The sequence below is a fragment of the Andrographis paniculata genome, unplaced genomic scaffold, assembly GCF_009805555.1.
Source record: "Andrographis paniculata isolate CXL003 unplaced genomic scaffold, ASM980555v1 Contig12END, whole genome shotgun sequence".
Lineage (NCBI taxonomy): Eukaryota > Viridiplantae > Streptophyta > Magnoliopsida > Lamiales > Acanthaceae > Andrographis > Andrographis paniculata.
Genome location: NW_026137402.1, coordinates 776,325 through 793,094, shown reverse-complemented (window position 1 = coordinate 793,094; position 16,770 = coordinate 776,325). Strand labels below are relative to the sequence as shown.

Here is a 16,770-nt window from a genome sequence, read left to right as displayed (position 1 = left end):
ATTGAAATTAAGTCCCCATTTTAATTTTTTTTTTTTTTATTTGCACTCCTTACTTTAGAAATATTATTATATTTAATCTCATCTCAAAGCTTAAATCACATTTTTGCTCCTGATCGATTTTCTCGCTTAGTTTTCTGATTTTTTGCTCATTTTTCCAATTTATCTCACAGTTAGTTTCATTATTCTCCTCTCATTCCGGTGGACAAATGTGTTGGAGGTATTGTCTCAAAAGATTTTTCTCTATGTACCAATTAGATCAACGAGTATCTCATGCATCTCTTATTTCCGTCACGTTCTAACATTCAGGTGTGTATACAATATTTTTTATTATTATTATTTTGGGAATGAAATATTATGGCTTTAAGTAGAAGAACTTATCTATTTTTTTTGGATTCAATAGCTTCTTTCAATTTAGATTTATACTTAATTTTTTTTCTTCATATCTCTCTCCTTGGGAATACGCTTATGAATATTAGTAAGGTGAAATTTGAATGATGCACGTAATACGTTCGATAAAATGTCTCAAGAAAAATTTTATCCTAATGTCAAAGAATTAGTTGTCATGCCCCACTTCAAAGCAGTGCATATCACACAAGTTTGGGTACGTTAAAAAATCATAATCGATTACAACAATCTTGTATGACTATATTGATAGCACGTTTGAGCGTATATATTTTAAGTGGGGATATATGCGTGAGTATTAAACCGATATAAATTTTGTTACTAAAAGTATATCACAAATATTTATTTTTTGGAATTAATAAAATAATTTCACATAAATAAATTTATGTTTATATTTTGGTTTAGGGGTAAAATTAGTTATTTTGTGAGAAATTAAAATACTCAGCTCACAATTAATAAACTTTCAGAGATATCCATCTATAAATTTATTCAAACACCATTTGTAAATATTTGGTTTTTCAAGCGATTGGATATTGAGGATTGTGTGGATAATAACTCATTTTCATATGTTAACTAAGATCTGAGAGCCATCTTCAAGAAATGTAACTCATTTCCTATGTTGAATACGTCTGTTTGATTGAAGGTTCTTATCAATTGTTTCTATACTATTCAAATCAATGTAGTTCATAGCTAGCATCTCTGATTTGGTTGGCTATTATTGAGAATTTGGATGACAATTATCAAATAGTTTTCTTGCTCAAACGGCTTGCCTTTAAAGCAAAAGTAAGAAAATTTTCATAAATGAATGATTTTATCAATGCATTTACTTTTGATTTTGTCAAAATTTAAAATAAACAACTATTTAATTATTGACAATTTTGATTTATGTGATGCATTAATTAGCAGATGTAGTCATTGTCTATGGTCATACGATATCTATAGCAAAAGAGGAACTTGACTTAAAATACTAAAAGTATGTAGAATCATTTGATTTTAGCATTTTTTGTAGTTAAATTTGTTGTTTTGGTAATATAATTGTAGATGGTAAAACAAAAGGGTAAATTATAGAACACTCTCCCGTAAAATGCACAAAATATCATATGTTTTATTTATTTCGTGAAACTCCCTCCCCCGTGTTAATGTAAAATTTGCACGAACATCCTCTTTGTCCAAAATTGACATTTGGTTATAAATAAACACCTAAATTACACATATTGTATACAAATAAAAAAGTAAAATATTTTACATAATTTTCTTGAATAAAATAAATAAATAATTGATTAATCCTTCGTTTTATAATTTTTTGGAGACAAAATAGTTATCTGACTTTTACAAAAAAAAAATATATAAAATAAATTATTGATCAATGATTTATTTAATTATTTTATTCAAAAAAATATTTAAAATATTTTATGTTTTTTATTTGTATATAACTTGCGTAATTAGGTCTTTATTTAAAATCAAACATCAGTTTTGGACAAGGAGGATGTTTCGTGCAAATTTTATATTAACACAAGAGGATTTCATGCAATAAATAAAATACAGGGTGTTTTGTGCATTTTTACTAAAATATAAAAGGGTGTTATATAATTTACTCAAAACAAAATTGTGAATTTCAATGTAGGTTTGATTGGCTTTGATGGAAGTGAGTGAAAATGGTTTGAAATTGCTGATAACTTATTCATATCAAGGCGAGCTTCATGTAATAGCTTTAGAAGCATCCACAAAAATACAGTTGTTGTGGTCGTCTCGAGTGGAACGGAAGAAGTTGTAAAGACCGGCCACCATAGTCCTTTTGAAGATGTAGTTTTTTTATTTTGTTTTGGACGTCCGTTTGGCATGTAATTACTTTTGTCGTGCTTGATATACTACACTTGCATAAAATTGCAGTTGTAATCTGAATATGTTGTGGTAAATAACACGAACAATGAGTATTTGATAACTCATTTTTGTATATGATAATTCAATGTCACAAGTATCAGAAAATGTAACAGAGGCACATGAATCATCTGGTGGGGGTATTTAGTTAGTCTCTTGAAGCACAATGACGTGGTATTGTATTATTGTCCTATTAAGGTTAGTGAAGTCTCGAAAAGTAATAATCGAAATGTATAAATTAATCGGAGCATATTGTGTTTTATCTGTTAGACTCATACACAATTGATTGCAATTAGTAAACTAAGAAAAACAAGAAAATTTATTAATGCATATAGACATGAATAACATGTATGTGATAGTTCTCATTTTTCTACGATACTTTGAAATCATAGGTTTCTGGAGGGAGTGTACAATTGGGGTGTGTTTGTTTGGGAGACTTTCCCAAACTTCCACTATTCATCCAAATTTTCTCTCTAAAAAAATCAAATCAAACACCTATTTTTTATTTTTTATATTATATTAAAAATTAATTTTACATTCAAAACATTACATCAACACCTATTTATATTATATCATACAATTATTCAAATTCAATTATTTTATTATTCAAATTTCAATTCAAAATCCAAATCTCAAAACAAACACACCCTGAGTGAATTCATCAAAAAATTATTACTCCCTCCGTCCCACATACTATGTCCACCTTGTCGTTTCTGTCCGTCCCACGTACCATGTCACTTTCTTTTTTTGAAAAATGATTACACACTTTAATCTCATTTTAATTTTTAAAAAAATTTAATTAAACTAATTAATTATCTTAATCTTAATTTATAATTATTTACATTATAGAATAATTATTTTCACTAATACATTCTTAATTATCTACTATTACACTCTTCCTAAAATACCGTGTCTATAGTGTAGCAGACACGGTATGTGAGACGAAGGTAGTATCATTTTGTTAAAAAGCAATCAAATGAATAAACAAATAATTAAAACATAGTATTAAAATTAAATACTAGTTAGGAGACAAATATCCTTAAGGTTGCCGCTTAATTAATTAATATTCCCTCTCATTCGTATCAATGACATATTCTCTACTTTTTTTTTCTAATTTTTCCATGTTTCATGAAATACATATTTTGGATAAAATTTACTAAATTAAAATATAGTAAATTAAAATATAATTAATAAATATAAATTAACTTAATTAATTATATAATATATAACATTATAAATTATTATGTAGTATCCATTTAAAACCCTTTTATTTTTATCCCTCTCATAAAAAATAAATATTTTATTATACATTTAAAACTTCATATATTTTATAAAATTAGTTTAGGTTAATTATGAATAAATAAAAATATATATATTTTTTATTTATTTGTATAATAGAAAATTTCATGTATGTTTACTTGTGCGATTTTTGTTTTGGTTTTACTATTTTATTTTCTTTCTTAAAAAATATCAAATCAAACACCTAATTTTTATCTATTATACTACATTAAAATCTAATTCTATATTCGAAATATCACATCAATACATATTTATATCATATCAAACAACTATTTCAATTTAAAATTTTACAATTCAAAACTAAAAACCTAAACCAAAATTCCACTCATTATCTACGATATCCATATCGCATATATTTTAATTGCAATATAATTTTGAAAATATTTGAATACATATTTTAAATTTTTAATAATAAATATTAAATTTACTTTAAAACTATTAATTTTATTAATTATATAAAATAATAAAAAAATAATGTTATAAATCCTTATTATTAACTAATTAAATATAATTTTCTTATAAATAGGATGACATTAATAAAAAAAAAATCAATTACTTTGAAATAAAGAAATATTAATTATTTAAAAAATATCATCCTGACTTCCATATAAGGGTATATTTTTTTTTTTTTGAAAAATATATATTTTCAAATATGTATATATTTTTTAAAAAGTAATATATTATATATATTTATTATTTTTATATTTTTATACAACTCCTAATATATTCACCTAATTTTTTTTTTAAATTATTTTATTAAACAAACAAACTTTGTTTCTTTTGCAATAAAACTTATTCTGTATTTTTCAATAAAAATATATTCAATTTAACATTAAAAATATTTTTATATTTATATAATTTTTTTTAAAAAAATATCATTCTATAAGACATTAATACTATTTTTTTAAAAATAAATGAAATTTTTTAGAGTAGGAAATATAATTTCTTTTTTAAAAATATCATTGTATAAAACATTAATACTATTTTTTTAAAAATAAATGAAACTTTTTAAAGCAGGACCAAAGATGGTAGTTCTTTTCACAAAATATTTTATTATATATTATGATAATATTAAATTTAAACCAAAACCCTTAATTTTAAATCAAACAAATTAAAATTCGAATTTGTAAATATATATATATTTTTTCATTTATGAAAAGAACAAACAACCAAACACGGCCTTGGGTTGAGTCACACCACACCGTCCTCACAAGTCTACCCTTACTGTTCTTCTTCCGTCATTCAAAAACCGCTCTCTCTCTCTCTACATCTCTCTCTACTTCGGTGGTTCTTTATGCTATTGTCTTGAAGAAGAAGATATCCGTTCCCCCACTTTTCCTCACACAGATACACGTGCGTGTGTCTGTGTGTGAGCCAATACGTACGCATACTCATTGGCAAAGGTGCATTCCGGAGTGAGGAGGAATGGAGCAATGTCGCTCGCTCGCTTTGGTGGTGGTTCACGCCATGTGCTTTCTGACACAGTTTTGGTTTTTTTGATTTGCTTTTTCGGTTCTATTGTATTATTATATGTGCGATTTGGCATTGCTGGGAGCGGAGCAGGAGCAGGAGCAGGAGCTTCAAGGAGTGGTTACTGGTTAGTGGTTGTAGCTTGGGGTTTGATTTTGGGGAATGGCGGCGTCGTCTTCTAGAGGAAGGAGCAGTTCACCGTTTCATTCTCGGAAACCTACGAGTCCGTACTCATCTACTTCGTCTTCATCTTCAATGATCAACGGTCGCTTTCTGCCTCGGTCGTGTTCATCTTCGGCGACGTCGTTTTACGGTGGTGTCGGTGGCGGTGCTGTTGGGGATGGGTCTAGATCCATGACGCCAAGCTGGAATGGAGGCGATTATGCTGTAGGTCACACGCCGGTGAGTTTTCCGGCTGCTGAAGACCAGCTGGTGGCCGAGCCGATGGACGAAGCTCCGAGATCGGGGGATAGCATTTCCGTCACAATAAGATTCCGGCCTATGAGGTCAGTTTACACCTAATGATAGATCTGATTTTGATTGCACGAGATCCTCTGAACAGGGAGATTGTTTGAAGCTAGGGCTGGGCTGGGCTGGGCTGGGTGTACGGGGAGGAAATTCTAACATGACATTTTGCGTTGTTCTATCGCGTGACAGTGATCGAGAATATCACAGAGGAGATGAGATCGCGTGGTATGCCGATGGCGACAAAATCGTGAGAAATGAGTATAATCCAATGACAGCTTATGCATTTGGTAAAAGCTTCTTTGCTGAATTTCCCCCTTTCTTTTCGTTCCCTTTTTTTCTTTTCTTACGTTATTTGAACTGTTGAGTGACATTGACTCTTTGGCTATACAAAATTTAGATAACGCGATAGGCTGAAAGCATGGAGCTTTACCTCCCTTTAGTCTTTTCTATATTAGAACTGATAACATTACTATGTTTCATAATTTCCTGTGGCAGATAGGGTTTTCGGGCCTGATACTAATACTGAAGAAGTGTATGAAGTAGCTGCTCGACCAGTAGTCAAGGCTGCAATGGATGGTATAAATGGTATGATAAACCTATAAATTTAGCTACATCTTGTACGATTTTTTGAGCTTTGTTTTGATTCTTATGTTGAATGATGGGCTTTTTGTCACTTTGGTCATAACTAACTTCATGGAAGCCATGGAAGTTCTAGGCATAGACAATGTTTAAACATACACTGCAAATGTATATAATGAACTTAAACATACTAAATGTGTGTATGCTTGCCTATATATATGTATCTTTTTTGTTCCTTGCATCCTAGCTCAATTCCAACCACAACTAATTACACTACTTGCAGACAGTTCCTGATGCTCAATATTTTTGTGTGTCTTGGTATCATGCAGGAACTGTATTTGCCTATGGTGTTACCAGCAGCGGGAAGACGCACACCATGCATGTATGTTAAATCCTCATTATGATGAATCCGTGCTTTGTGCCTAGTTAATGAAGTCTATCATAAATCTCCATCTTTCCAAGAAAGTCAAATGGCTGGTTTGAATCTTATAAAACATCTTGCATAGTACAATGAGTCAGTTGTCTCGGATTTCATTTATTGCATTAACTTAAAACATGACTGCTGCATGCCTGCATCATTCAATTAATAATTGTGAGCTTATTGTGCCAACTTAAAGTATTCATGTGCATTGTTATTTGGAGTATATTGAATCAAAGTTTATAAAAGTGTATGGAGTTCTTGGCTAAAATTGAATCCATTAGGCCTTACATGTGACATTTTAGTTCACAGGAAGTAACAAGTACAAGTTGAAAATGTTTCAATAGTTCATTTAGTACCATTGTTGTTCATGATAGGTGTCATGAGTCGTGCTATATAATTCTTATTATGGAACGCATAGCAAAGTAAAAGCGACATTCTATGTCGTTTAAAACAAAAAGAAGTAATTATCAATGTCTAATCTCAAATAAGGCAATGAAACAGTTACCAATTAGGTTTTGCATTTGTGATACGTGTTATAATCAATTTCCGAAGTCAACATTTGCAAGTCTCTTATGCTGTATAGACTACACTGTTATATTTCATAAAATTGTCAACTTATTTTATTTCAAGGTTAAGTGAGGGCTCAAATGGTAAAAGTGAGTGATGGGGATGCCCAATGTTTGACTTATGAGTTGCTAAATTATCTGTTAAAAAGTTTGTGAAAACTTTCTCATATGCAGTTTTCAGATTCAGATTATATATTCTAGTGCACTTTATATTGATTGCTTAACAGTATTATGTTTCATTTTCCACCACCTACAATCCCATTTAGTGAATAAGTTATGCATGTACTTATTTTTGTATTAAATTGATTTAGTAATATTACGTTCTGAGTTACTAAGTGGTAAGTGATGTTGTCAAACAAGCCCCAAGTCATTAGTGAAATAGTTCAATATCGCTCTTATTGTGTTTCTATGCATTCCTTACCAGGGAGACCAATATTCTCCTGGCATCATACCATTGGCTATAAAAGATGTCTTTAGCATCATCCAAGATGTAAGTATGCTTGAATCTTCTATCCCATTTCAGTTAAGTCTTGGTTGGTTGTATCCACTTATCCAGCCATAAAAAATGGATTTACTTTTTCCACCTTTTTCTTTTATGATATATTTGGAAACTATGGGTCTATTGTACTGACATATAACTGCTGGTATTAATTTTCTTTCAGACCCCAGGTCGTGAATTCTTACTTCGAGTGTCATACATTGAAATCTACAATGAGGTATGTACAAAAGAAATGATCATATTCCAAACTTGGAAAATGTGCCATAGAGGTCGGGTATTTATGATCAATTCAATGAATTCATTTTATTTCTAGCATTCTAGTAGAAAAAGCTTTTGTGCTAATATTTCTTGGAAAGCCTTTCCTTTTTAGTGGATATGCCCATCTATTAATTTTGGAATTAATGAAATTGTGAACGCACAGTTCCCAACTTGGCATGGTTCAGAATAATTTCATTCTTACATTCGAAGTCATGTGATTTACTTGTTTTTATATATACCTGTTACCAGGTGATTAACGACTTGCTGGATCCAACTGGTCAGAATTTGCGAGTTAGAGAAGACGTGCAGGTGTTTGCCTCACTAACTGCCTTTTCCTTGTTATTCTTGATTCATAGGGCTCTTCTTAGCTTTGATTTCATTCTAGAAACATCTCATGCAGTAATACTTCTTTTGGTCTTCATTTGGAATACTGTGCCTGAAATTGCTTAATTAGCATTCATTGAATAGCTGAAAACATTTATTGAAATTTATTTCTCATTTCAATATCATAATTTGCCTTTGCTGAATGGGCATAGGGAACCTATGTTGAGGGATTAAAGGAAGAAGTTGTTTTGTCCCCCGGACATGCTCTTTCATTTATTGCTGCAGGGGAAGGTATTTTTCTTCTTGTACTTCACCTTTGTTCTCTGAACAAGTTCATAAAATCGCGATGGTTTTTTTCTTTGTATCTTTAGATGTTAGGTCTTAAGCATTGACTGATTGAAATTTTAATCACTTTCTGACATTTATTTTAACCTATATGCAGAGCATCGACATGTTGGATCAAATAATTATAATCTCTTCAGTAGCCGTAGTCATACAATATTTACATTGGTATGTTTATTTTTTGTGCTCTTAATTGAAACTTGTAATGTAGTTTGCAATTATATGGTTTTTCCTTGGCATCTATAATGAATGCATTTATTTCACGGCTATAGCATATACATGTTTTATAACCTTTGTTTGTATGTGTGCCTACTAATTATGTTCCTTTACATTTTGACTTCTTCCATCCTACTTCATTCTATTTTGCGCATGTGATGCATTTCCAAAATTGTTCGTATTTGCAGATGATTGAAAGTAGTGCGCACGGAGATGAATACGATGGGGTTATATTTTCACAGCTGGTGAACCCCTTTATCCACCATTTTCAATAAACAAAAACATGCTGCTTTAAGTCATATGGCATTGCAATATGGATGTATTCTGAAATTGTGTGGAAATTGTCTTCTGTCATCTAGAACTTAATTGATTTAGCTGGATCTGAAAGCTCAAAAACTGAAACGACTGGATTAAGGAGAAAGGAAGGATCCTACATCAATAAAAGTCTTCTGACACTTGGGACTGTAAGCATAAGAAGTCTTTGATGCCATGTGAAATAATCTTTATTCTCTCTCTCTCTCTCTCTCTCTCTCTATATATATATATATATATTATTATTTTAGCAATGTATTTTGCATTACAGTTCTTTTATGGTGTAACCTGGTTATTGTTTACCAGTACTTGATATATGTGAATATATTTTATGCTGTCTAGGTTATTGGAAAACTTAGTGAAGGGAAGGCATCCCATGTTCCTTTTCGAGATTCAAAGCTCACCCGCCTTCTTCAATCCTCTCTCAGTGGGCATGGACATGTATCGGTGAGCAAGAAAACATTAATATTGCAATATAACTTCCTATTCTTAATTGAATGCTTATAACATTAATATATATATTTTGCGTAATGTTCATTTTAACACCTTCTATTGCATTTTTTCTTTTTGTTATCATAGATATATTTTTCGTTGCTACTGTAAATTCTGTATTTGGTATTTAACTACTTATTAGCAAGTTGTCTAACTGGCTAGTTAACAATGGTTAAAGTCCAATAACTCCACTTCCTATTTCCCCAGCTTATTTGTACAATTACTCCTGCATCAAGTAATTTGGAGGAAACCCATAATACACTGAAGTTTGCCAGCAGGGCAAAGCATGTTGAAATATATGCCTCACGTAATCGGGTGAGTTTTGTTGTGTGAGTTTTGAGTGTGTATCTCATAGATATGTGAACTCAATGCTAAATTCTTTTTTATTGTTTCAGATAATTGATGAAAAGTCTTTGATCAAGAAGTATCAACGGGAAATTTCATGTCTCAGAGAAGAACTCGATCAATTCAAGAAGGGAATGCTTGTTGGTGTCAATCATGAAGAAATTTTAGCCTTGAGACAGCAGGTATCTTTTATTTTTTTATGTTTAAACTTTCTCAATTAAAGTTCTGACATCAGTTTAAGACTCAATTTTCCATTTTTATTTATTTCTAGTCACTTGAGAAGGAAATTTGTCTTATTACTTGTGCTTATTTCTATTGTTTAGTTGGAAGAAGGACAAGTTAAAATGCAGTCAAGATTGGAGGAGGAAGAAGAAGCTAAGGCAGCTTTAATGAGCAGAATTCAAAGGCTAACAAAGTTAATACTTGTTTCATCGAAAAACACAATGCCAGGAAACTTGGATGATGTGCCCTCTCATCAACGAAGTCGTTCTGCTTATGAGGAGGATGTAAGTAGTTATTTCTAATTGGCTTATTTCCATGTATATATATATATTTCAGAATTCTCATTTTTTGCCTTCAGGCCATTGTATGTGTACATATTTATTTTTGATTAGATGATTGTGTCGTGCAATCATTCTCTAAATATCTCGAGATATTCCTTGGTTATTGAAGTAAACTTTTGTTATGTTTTTGTACTTGAATGCTCCAAGACATTACCCATTTATATTCCGTAATAGATCTGGAAGAGAATTAGATGGGATACCGTTCATTTACCATTTTCCTGTTCTCTTGTCTAACAGAAGTTGGATGTTCTGCATGATGGTTCTCTAAAACTTGATGGCGAGAATCCGCTAGGTTCCTCATCTTCTGCTTTAACTATACCATCTGATGTTTATCATTTTAAACATAGAAGATCATCCAGCAAATGGAATGATGATATTTCACAAGCTGGCAGTACAATTACTGAAACAACTCAAGCGGGGGAACTTATTAATGGTTCTTCCTGTGCTACAAAACTGCCTATAGTATGTGTTCTAAGTCCTTTCTGCTAGAACTCTTTTTGTTTTTGGGTTTCTTTCTGATATTGTAATATCATGCTATCAATATCCAAATTCAAATCATTGTCTTCTGCAGACAAATGCTGCTAGTTTTAGAACTTAGGCTTGACAAGATACTTTCTTTATAAAATCCGTGAAGCTTGGAATATATACCAAGATTTTGCAATATGTAGCTTGTTTAGGTCCCACACATATCCTTCTTCCTGTGTTATGCATAGGTGTTGAGAGGATTGACTTTATTTCTAGGATTTTCTAAAGCTTGGCATCTTATGCTTCACTTGGTGGTTGCTTGGGTGAACACTTTGTTTATAATCAATTATTTAACTTGGATCCATGATATTGTAAATAACTGAAATATGTTGTCTTTATCACATCTAAAGAACGCTTTCTATTGTGTCAACTTGTTTTAGGATGAAGTCACAATGTCAGATCATATGGATCTGTTTGTTGAGCAAGTGAAAATGCTTGCTGGGGAGATTGCATTTGGCACCAGTACCCTAAAGCGTTTGGTAGAGCAATCTGTGGATGATCCAGAAATCCACAAAACCCAGGTAATTTGCATTTATCCTTTTTATATATTGTATGACTATCTTAATGTGTATGTCATGTTTGCGTGTTTCTTTTCGAATTCCTCAATTTCTGCTTATTAGTTTTAACCATAGGCACATGTGTATTCAATGTCCATCTGGTCGGTCATTGCCTGGTATTCTCCATCATCTGGTCATTGTCTCTGGTTTCACTTTGGGCTTATTTTATACAATTAACACTCCTACTTATGTTCCTTTGTCTTTTAACAAGAGTTCCATAAGAGTTCACTGGATTTTATTAAATTTTATCATTTAACAAATCAATAACTTTCTTCAGATTTTCTGAATCTCCGTCTTTCCATTCTACAGCATTATCTTTTCTTTCTAGTTGACGCTAAAAATGTGTCAAGCAGTTACCTTCTATATTCAAACAAAAGAAGTTAGAAATTCAAGAAAAATGACTAGTTCTGACTCTATATATATTGGATTCGAGCTTGAATCATCTGAGAGTTGTGCATAACTAAGACTAAAGGGCATAGTATTGTTTCGTTTGTATGTCTATCCTAATTAAATTCGTAGATGGTCTGCTAAAATTTTCTGAGATAAGGATCTCATAAATTCTGACTTTCAAAAACTACCAATACCGATACAGATTCAAAACTTGGAGCTTGAAATCCAAGAAAAGCGAAGGCAGATGAGGGTTTTAGAACATCGTATAGTTGAGGGCGGTGAAGCTTCAGTAGCTAATGCATCTATGGTTGAAATGCAGCAGGTTCTTTTAATCTTTTACGTTGATTATATTTCAAGTCACCTTATTTGGTACTTGTTATACCAGATCTTAAAGAATGTTTTCTTCCCTTGCAACAGACCATCTCAAAACTGATGGCACAGTGCAGTGAGAAGGGTTTTGAGCTTGAGGTTGCTTTTTGTACTTTGTGGATTTGGATGTTATTAGAATCTGATATGCTGTTTCAACAAATGATCTTCTGAATTCTCTCATAAACCCCAATTAACATTTTATTGCAGATTAAGTCAGCTGATAACCGTGTCCTTCAAGAGCAACTACAAACAAAGGTAATCCCTAATAATTTCATCAAAGCTGTAAATGAACTTGATTTTGTTTGCCTTCCTTTTCAATTTAGAACAATTGAAAATTTTAGCCTGACTTTTAAGGTGCCTTTGGCTGTAGGTTCGAGAGTTAATTTTTGGATTTAGAATTGTAAATAATAGTTTAATGTAATGTTTTAAATGTAAAATTAATATTTAGGTTAATTTTTAAAAAATAAAAAATAAGTGTTTAATGTGATGTTTTTGGAGGCAAACAATTTATGAATAGTAAAAACCGGATCAAAAACCTGAAAGCACAGCCTTATATGCTACTTCTTGCTTTCATTCATTTACTCCTTTACCCATCTATGGGAGTTCATTTTTCTTTCTCTATCAGAGCACAGAAAACAGGGAATTACAAGAGAAAATTATGTGCCTGGAGGAGCAACTTGCTTCTGTCTCTGGTGACCGGAAGCCATCCCTTCCCGAAAAAGACATAACTGATGAATATATTGATGAGTTGAGAAAGAAAATTCAGCTGCAGGTATGTTTTTGTCAGAACAGTTCAATGTGTGAGATATTGACTTCATTTTGTGGGGAAAGGAACAGTTGAACATCCTTCTGGCCATTATGTGTGTGATTGATTAATGATTAATAAGAGTTTTGTGCCAGGATATGATCATTATTTTTAATATTTATGTTGATGAAGGACAGTTTTGGTGTGGCAGGAAATTGAAAACGAGGAACTAAAGCTCGAGCACGTTCATATTGTAGAGGAGAATAGTGGGTTACGTGTTCAGAATCAGAAATTATTGGAGGAGGCATCTTATGCCAAAGAGTTAGCTTCTGCTGCTGCAATCGAGCTAAAGAATTTAACAGGCGAAGTCACCAAGCTGTCGCTACAAAATGCCAAACTGGCGAAGGAGCTTCAGGCTGCACGAGAGTTCAATTCTAGAGTTCCTGGGGTTCTTGTTGGTAATGGAGGTGCCCGGAAGCACAATGATGCTCAAAGAAGTATTGGTCGTAGGGGTCGCATTTCAGGCAGAGCAAATGATGCTGCTGATGTTCTCGATTCCTGGAATCTTGATCCAGATGATCTTAAAATGGAGCTGCAGGCGAGGAAACAACGAGAGGCTGCTCTCGAGGCTGCCTTGGCTGAGAGGGAACTGTTGGAAGATGAGTACCGCAGGAAGTTTGAAGAGTCGAAGAAGAGAGAGACCACTCTAGAAAACGATCTGGCAAACATGTGGGTGCTCGTTGCACGTCTCAAGAAAGAGGCCACCGCCATCCAAGAATCGAAGCTCAATCTGATGATGCAGAATGAAGATGCAGATGCAGATGCAGATACTCCCCCCATAGTAAGTGATGTAAAAGTCGATTGCACTGACCCTCCTTGCGACCAAGCCGATTCAACCCCGCCTTCGATCAAAGAAACTCTCAACCAAGAACCTGCTTCCAACACCCCCAAGGAAGAACCTCTCGTTGTTCGCCTCAAAGTACAAAAATCTCTCCTGCTCCCTCTAATCCATATTTTCCTTTTTCACCAGTCTTTCTAATTCAACTTCAACTTCAACTTCTTTCAGGCACGGATGCAGGAGATAAAAGAGAAAGAACTGAGGTACAGTGGGAACAACGGCAGCAATGACGCCAACTCCCATATGTGCAAAGTATGCTTCGAATCCCCGGCGGCCGCGATGCTCCTCCCTTGTCGACATTTTTGCTGTGAGCCTGTCTATCATCACCTTCTCTTCTCTCCCACTTCCATTATTATTTATTTTGTTGGTTGGTTGGTTACTGTTGCACGTACTACTGTTGCAGTGTGCAAATCATGCTCCCTTGCTTGCGCGGAATGCCCTGTGTGCCGAACAAAGATTGCTGACAGGATTTTTGCCTTCACTTAGAACTCAACTCAACTCAAGGAAGGATATACACATGCATCATTACATAAGCATACACACACCAGTTTACTAATACAACAAGGTATGCTTACATCATACATGCTTATGCTTGTTCATTCAATTTTATATCATATTAGATATATTTGTTGTGTGTAGTATGATATGATGATGAGCATATGCTTTTATAGGTGGGTGCGTACTATATTTCAATAACTATCTAGGGAGTATTTCACTAGTTAGGAGGAATGGATTCACAGTAGGACTTGTTTACCGTATATATTTAACAAGCTCTCTCTGTCTCTGTCTCTCTCTCTCTCTCTCTCTCGAGATTAGAATTAGTTTGGTTTATGTTTTAATTCTGATTTTTTTATATAAATTTAAATGTATATGATATTTTAATATGGTAGTGGGGACAGTAAATAATTTAATTTATATGATATTTTAAATAGAGGTTTTAAGAGTTTTGGGTTTTCTGGAAATAGCATAAGTTATTTATTTGATGTGATTTGTTTAACAGAAAAATATTGTTATGGATATTATTAGAACTTTCAAAAAGTGTAAGATATTTTATAATATATATATATATATATATATATTTTAAGTAGGGTTTGATGAACCGCATTAAATTTTTTTGATATATTATTCAAATGGATATTTATTTAATTTTTGTTTGGTGTGTCTGTGTTTGCAGGTGGTGCTTGTTTTTCCTGAAATTCTTTCATTGCTTAATGTGTATGTATGTAATTTAACTAAGCCATATATCTATATATTAATTATATAATGGTTCTTCTTCCATTGTTATTTCTTTCTTTTTAACAAGGAAGAGAAAAACTTGGTTCTTATGGGGGGCCTTAATTAATTATCTCATTATTACCACCAACCACCTCATTCGAATGTGTACATACAGACACAGAAGAGGAGAGAATCCAAACATAACTTCGTTTTTGAATACGAGTAAAAAAAATTTTTTCGTTCCGTTGCCGGGAATCGAACCCGGGTCTCCTGGGTGAAAGCCAGATATCCTAACCGCTGGACGACAACGGATCTTGCAATAAACCTTCCCATTTTTATAATCTAATATCTTAGATAGATATTAATTTATAGTTATGTATATATAGGCAAGGTGGGCTCCATTAATCTAATCCGAAACCCAATATATATAAATATATATATTTTAAAAATATGAAATTTTAAAATAATTTTAAAATAACAAATTAATACTTATTTATATCATAGAATATTAAATAATTATTTTATTTTAAATTTTATTAATAAAAAAATTGATATATTTTAAATTTAAAAAGAGTGTTCATTTAATAAATTTTTTTTTTTATTAATATTATTAAAAATATAATGCAATACATACATAAACTTATATAATACTCCTTTCGTTTCGGTCAAGATAGCTCATTTAGTTAGAGATATGGTAATTTAGGTAGAATATATTAGTAAATTATTAATAATAAGTTGAGATATTATTTTTATTAGTTTTTACATGGGTAGTTTATTAATATTTTAAATATTTTTAGCATTATATCTTAATAAAATACATACAATATGAATATTACAAAATGTTTGTAGAGAATAAAATTTTATATAATACAAATCAATAAAAATTTTTTTATTTATTTATTTATAATTAACTTAAAACCAATTTTATAAAAAATAAAAAGTTTTTAATATGAATAAAAATATTTGTTTAGTAAGGAGATAGATAAAAATAGAGGTATTTTGAGTGTAAGAGGTTAAAAATTTAATTTAATTGATTTATATTTGTTAAATATATTTAAAATGAATAAATTTACTAAAAACAAAAAATGTTCATTGGGACGGACAAAAAAATGAGTCATCTGTCGCGGGACGGAAGAGGTATATTTTAATATATATATTCGCACTCACAAAAAGTTAACAATTCAAAATATAATACTCCCCCTGTTCCAAAAGCAATAGTTTTATTTTGTCATTTTTGTCCGTCTCAAAACAATAGTCTTATTTTCACTTTTGGTAACTAACTCCCCACATTTTTACAAAATTATCCTCATTTTTTTTACAATAATTATATAAAGTAGAGACATTTTAGTATTTTAGAAATACTTTTACACCCACCGTCAATGTCCCTATTGTTTTGGGATGGAGAGAGTATTATTTCTTATACTAACACTAAACTTACATGTACTTAATATCCCTCTCGTTTCAATTCAAAATACTCTTTTTACTATTTTCGTATGTTCCACTTCAAAGTATCACTTTCTTTCTTTAATCAAAGTAATCATACGCTAAGGGCCCGTTTGGATCGACTTAAAAAATAAGCAGAAGGCAAAAACAGAAATCGTTCAATTTTGTGTTTGGATAAATTATTGTAAAAACAG

The 16,770-nt window shown here is 31.7% G+C and overlaps 1 protein-coding gene and 1 non-coding gene across 3 annotated transcripts; one reads left to right on the top strand and one right to left on the bottom strand.

The window, feature by feature from the left end:
- Positions 1-4,784: 4,784 nt before the first annotated feature.
- LOC127254169 (kinesin-like protein KIN-7D, mitochondrial) lies at positions 4,785-15,277 on the top strand. 2 transcript variants are annotated; one of them, XM_051279116.1, is made up of 25 exons: positions 4,785-5,555; positions 5,707-5,804; positions 6,013-6,102; positions 6,426-6,478; positions 7,508-7,573; positions 7,746-7,799; positions 8,090-8,149; positions 8,377-8,455; positions 8,607-8,674; positions 8,911-8,967; positions 9,082-9,186; positions 9,377-9,481; positions 9,734-9,841; positions 9,922-10,053; positions 10,195-10,377; positions 10,672-10,896; positions 11,340-11,480; positions 12,109-12,228; positions 12,324-12,374; positions 12,483-12,530; positions 12,901-13,047; positions 13,232-13,999; positions 14,087-14,225; positions 14,322-14,483; positions 15,093-15,277. In XM_051279116.1, the coding sequence occupies exons 1-24, from the start codon at positions 5,212-5,214 to the stop codon at positions 14,402-14,404; spliced, it is 3,324 nt and encodes a 1,107-aa protein (XP_051135073.1). In that variant the 5' UTR covers positions 4,785-5,211; the 3' UTR covers positions 14,405-14,483; positions 15,093-15,277. The 2 variants fall into 2 exon arrangements, with proteins under 2 accessions (XP_051135073.1, XP_051135079.1); XM_051279122.1 differs by lacking the exon at positions 10,672-10,896.
- Positions 15,278-15,373: 96 nt separating this feature from the next.
- TRNAE-UUC (transfer RNA glutamic acid (anticodon UUC)) lies at positions 15,374-15,445 on the bottom strand. Its single transcript has one exon. It is a non-coding gene; the product is annotated as a tRNA-Glu (tRNA).
- Positions 15,446-16,770: the final 1,325 nt, after the last annotated feature.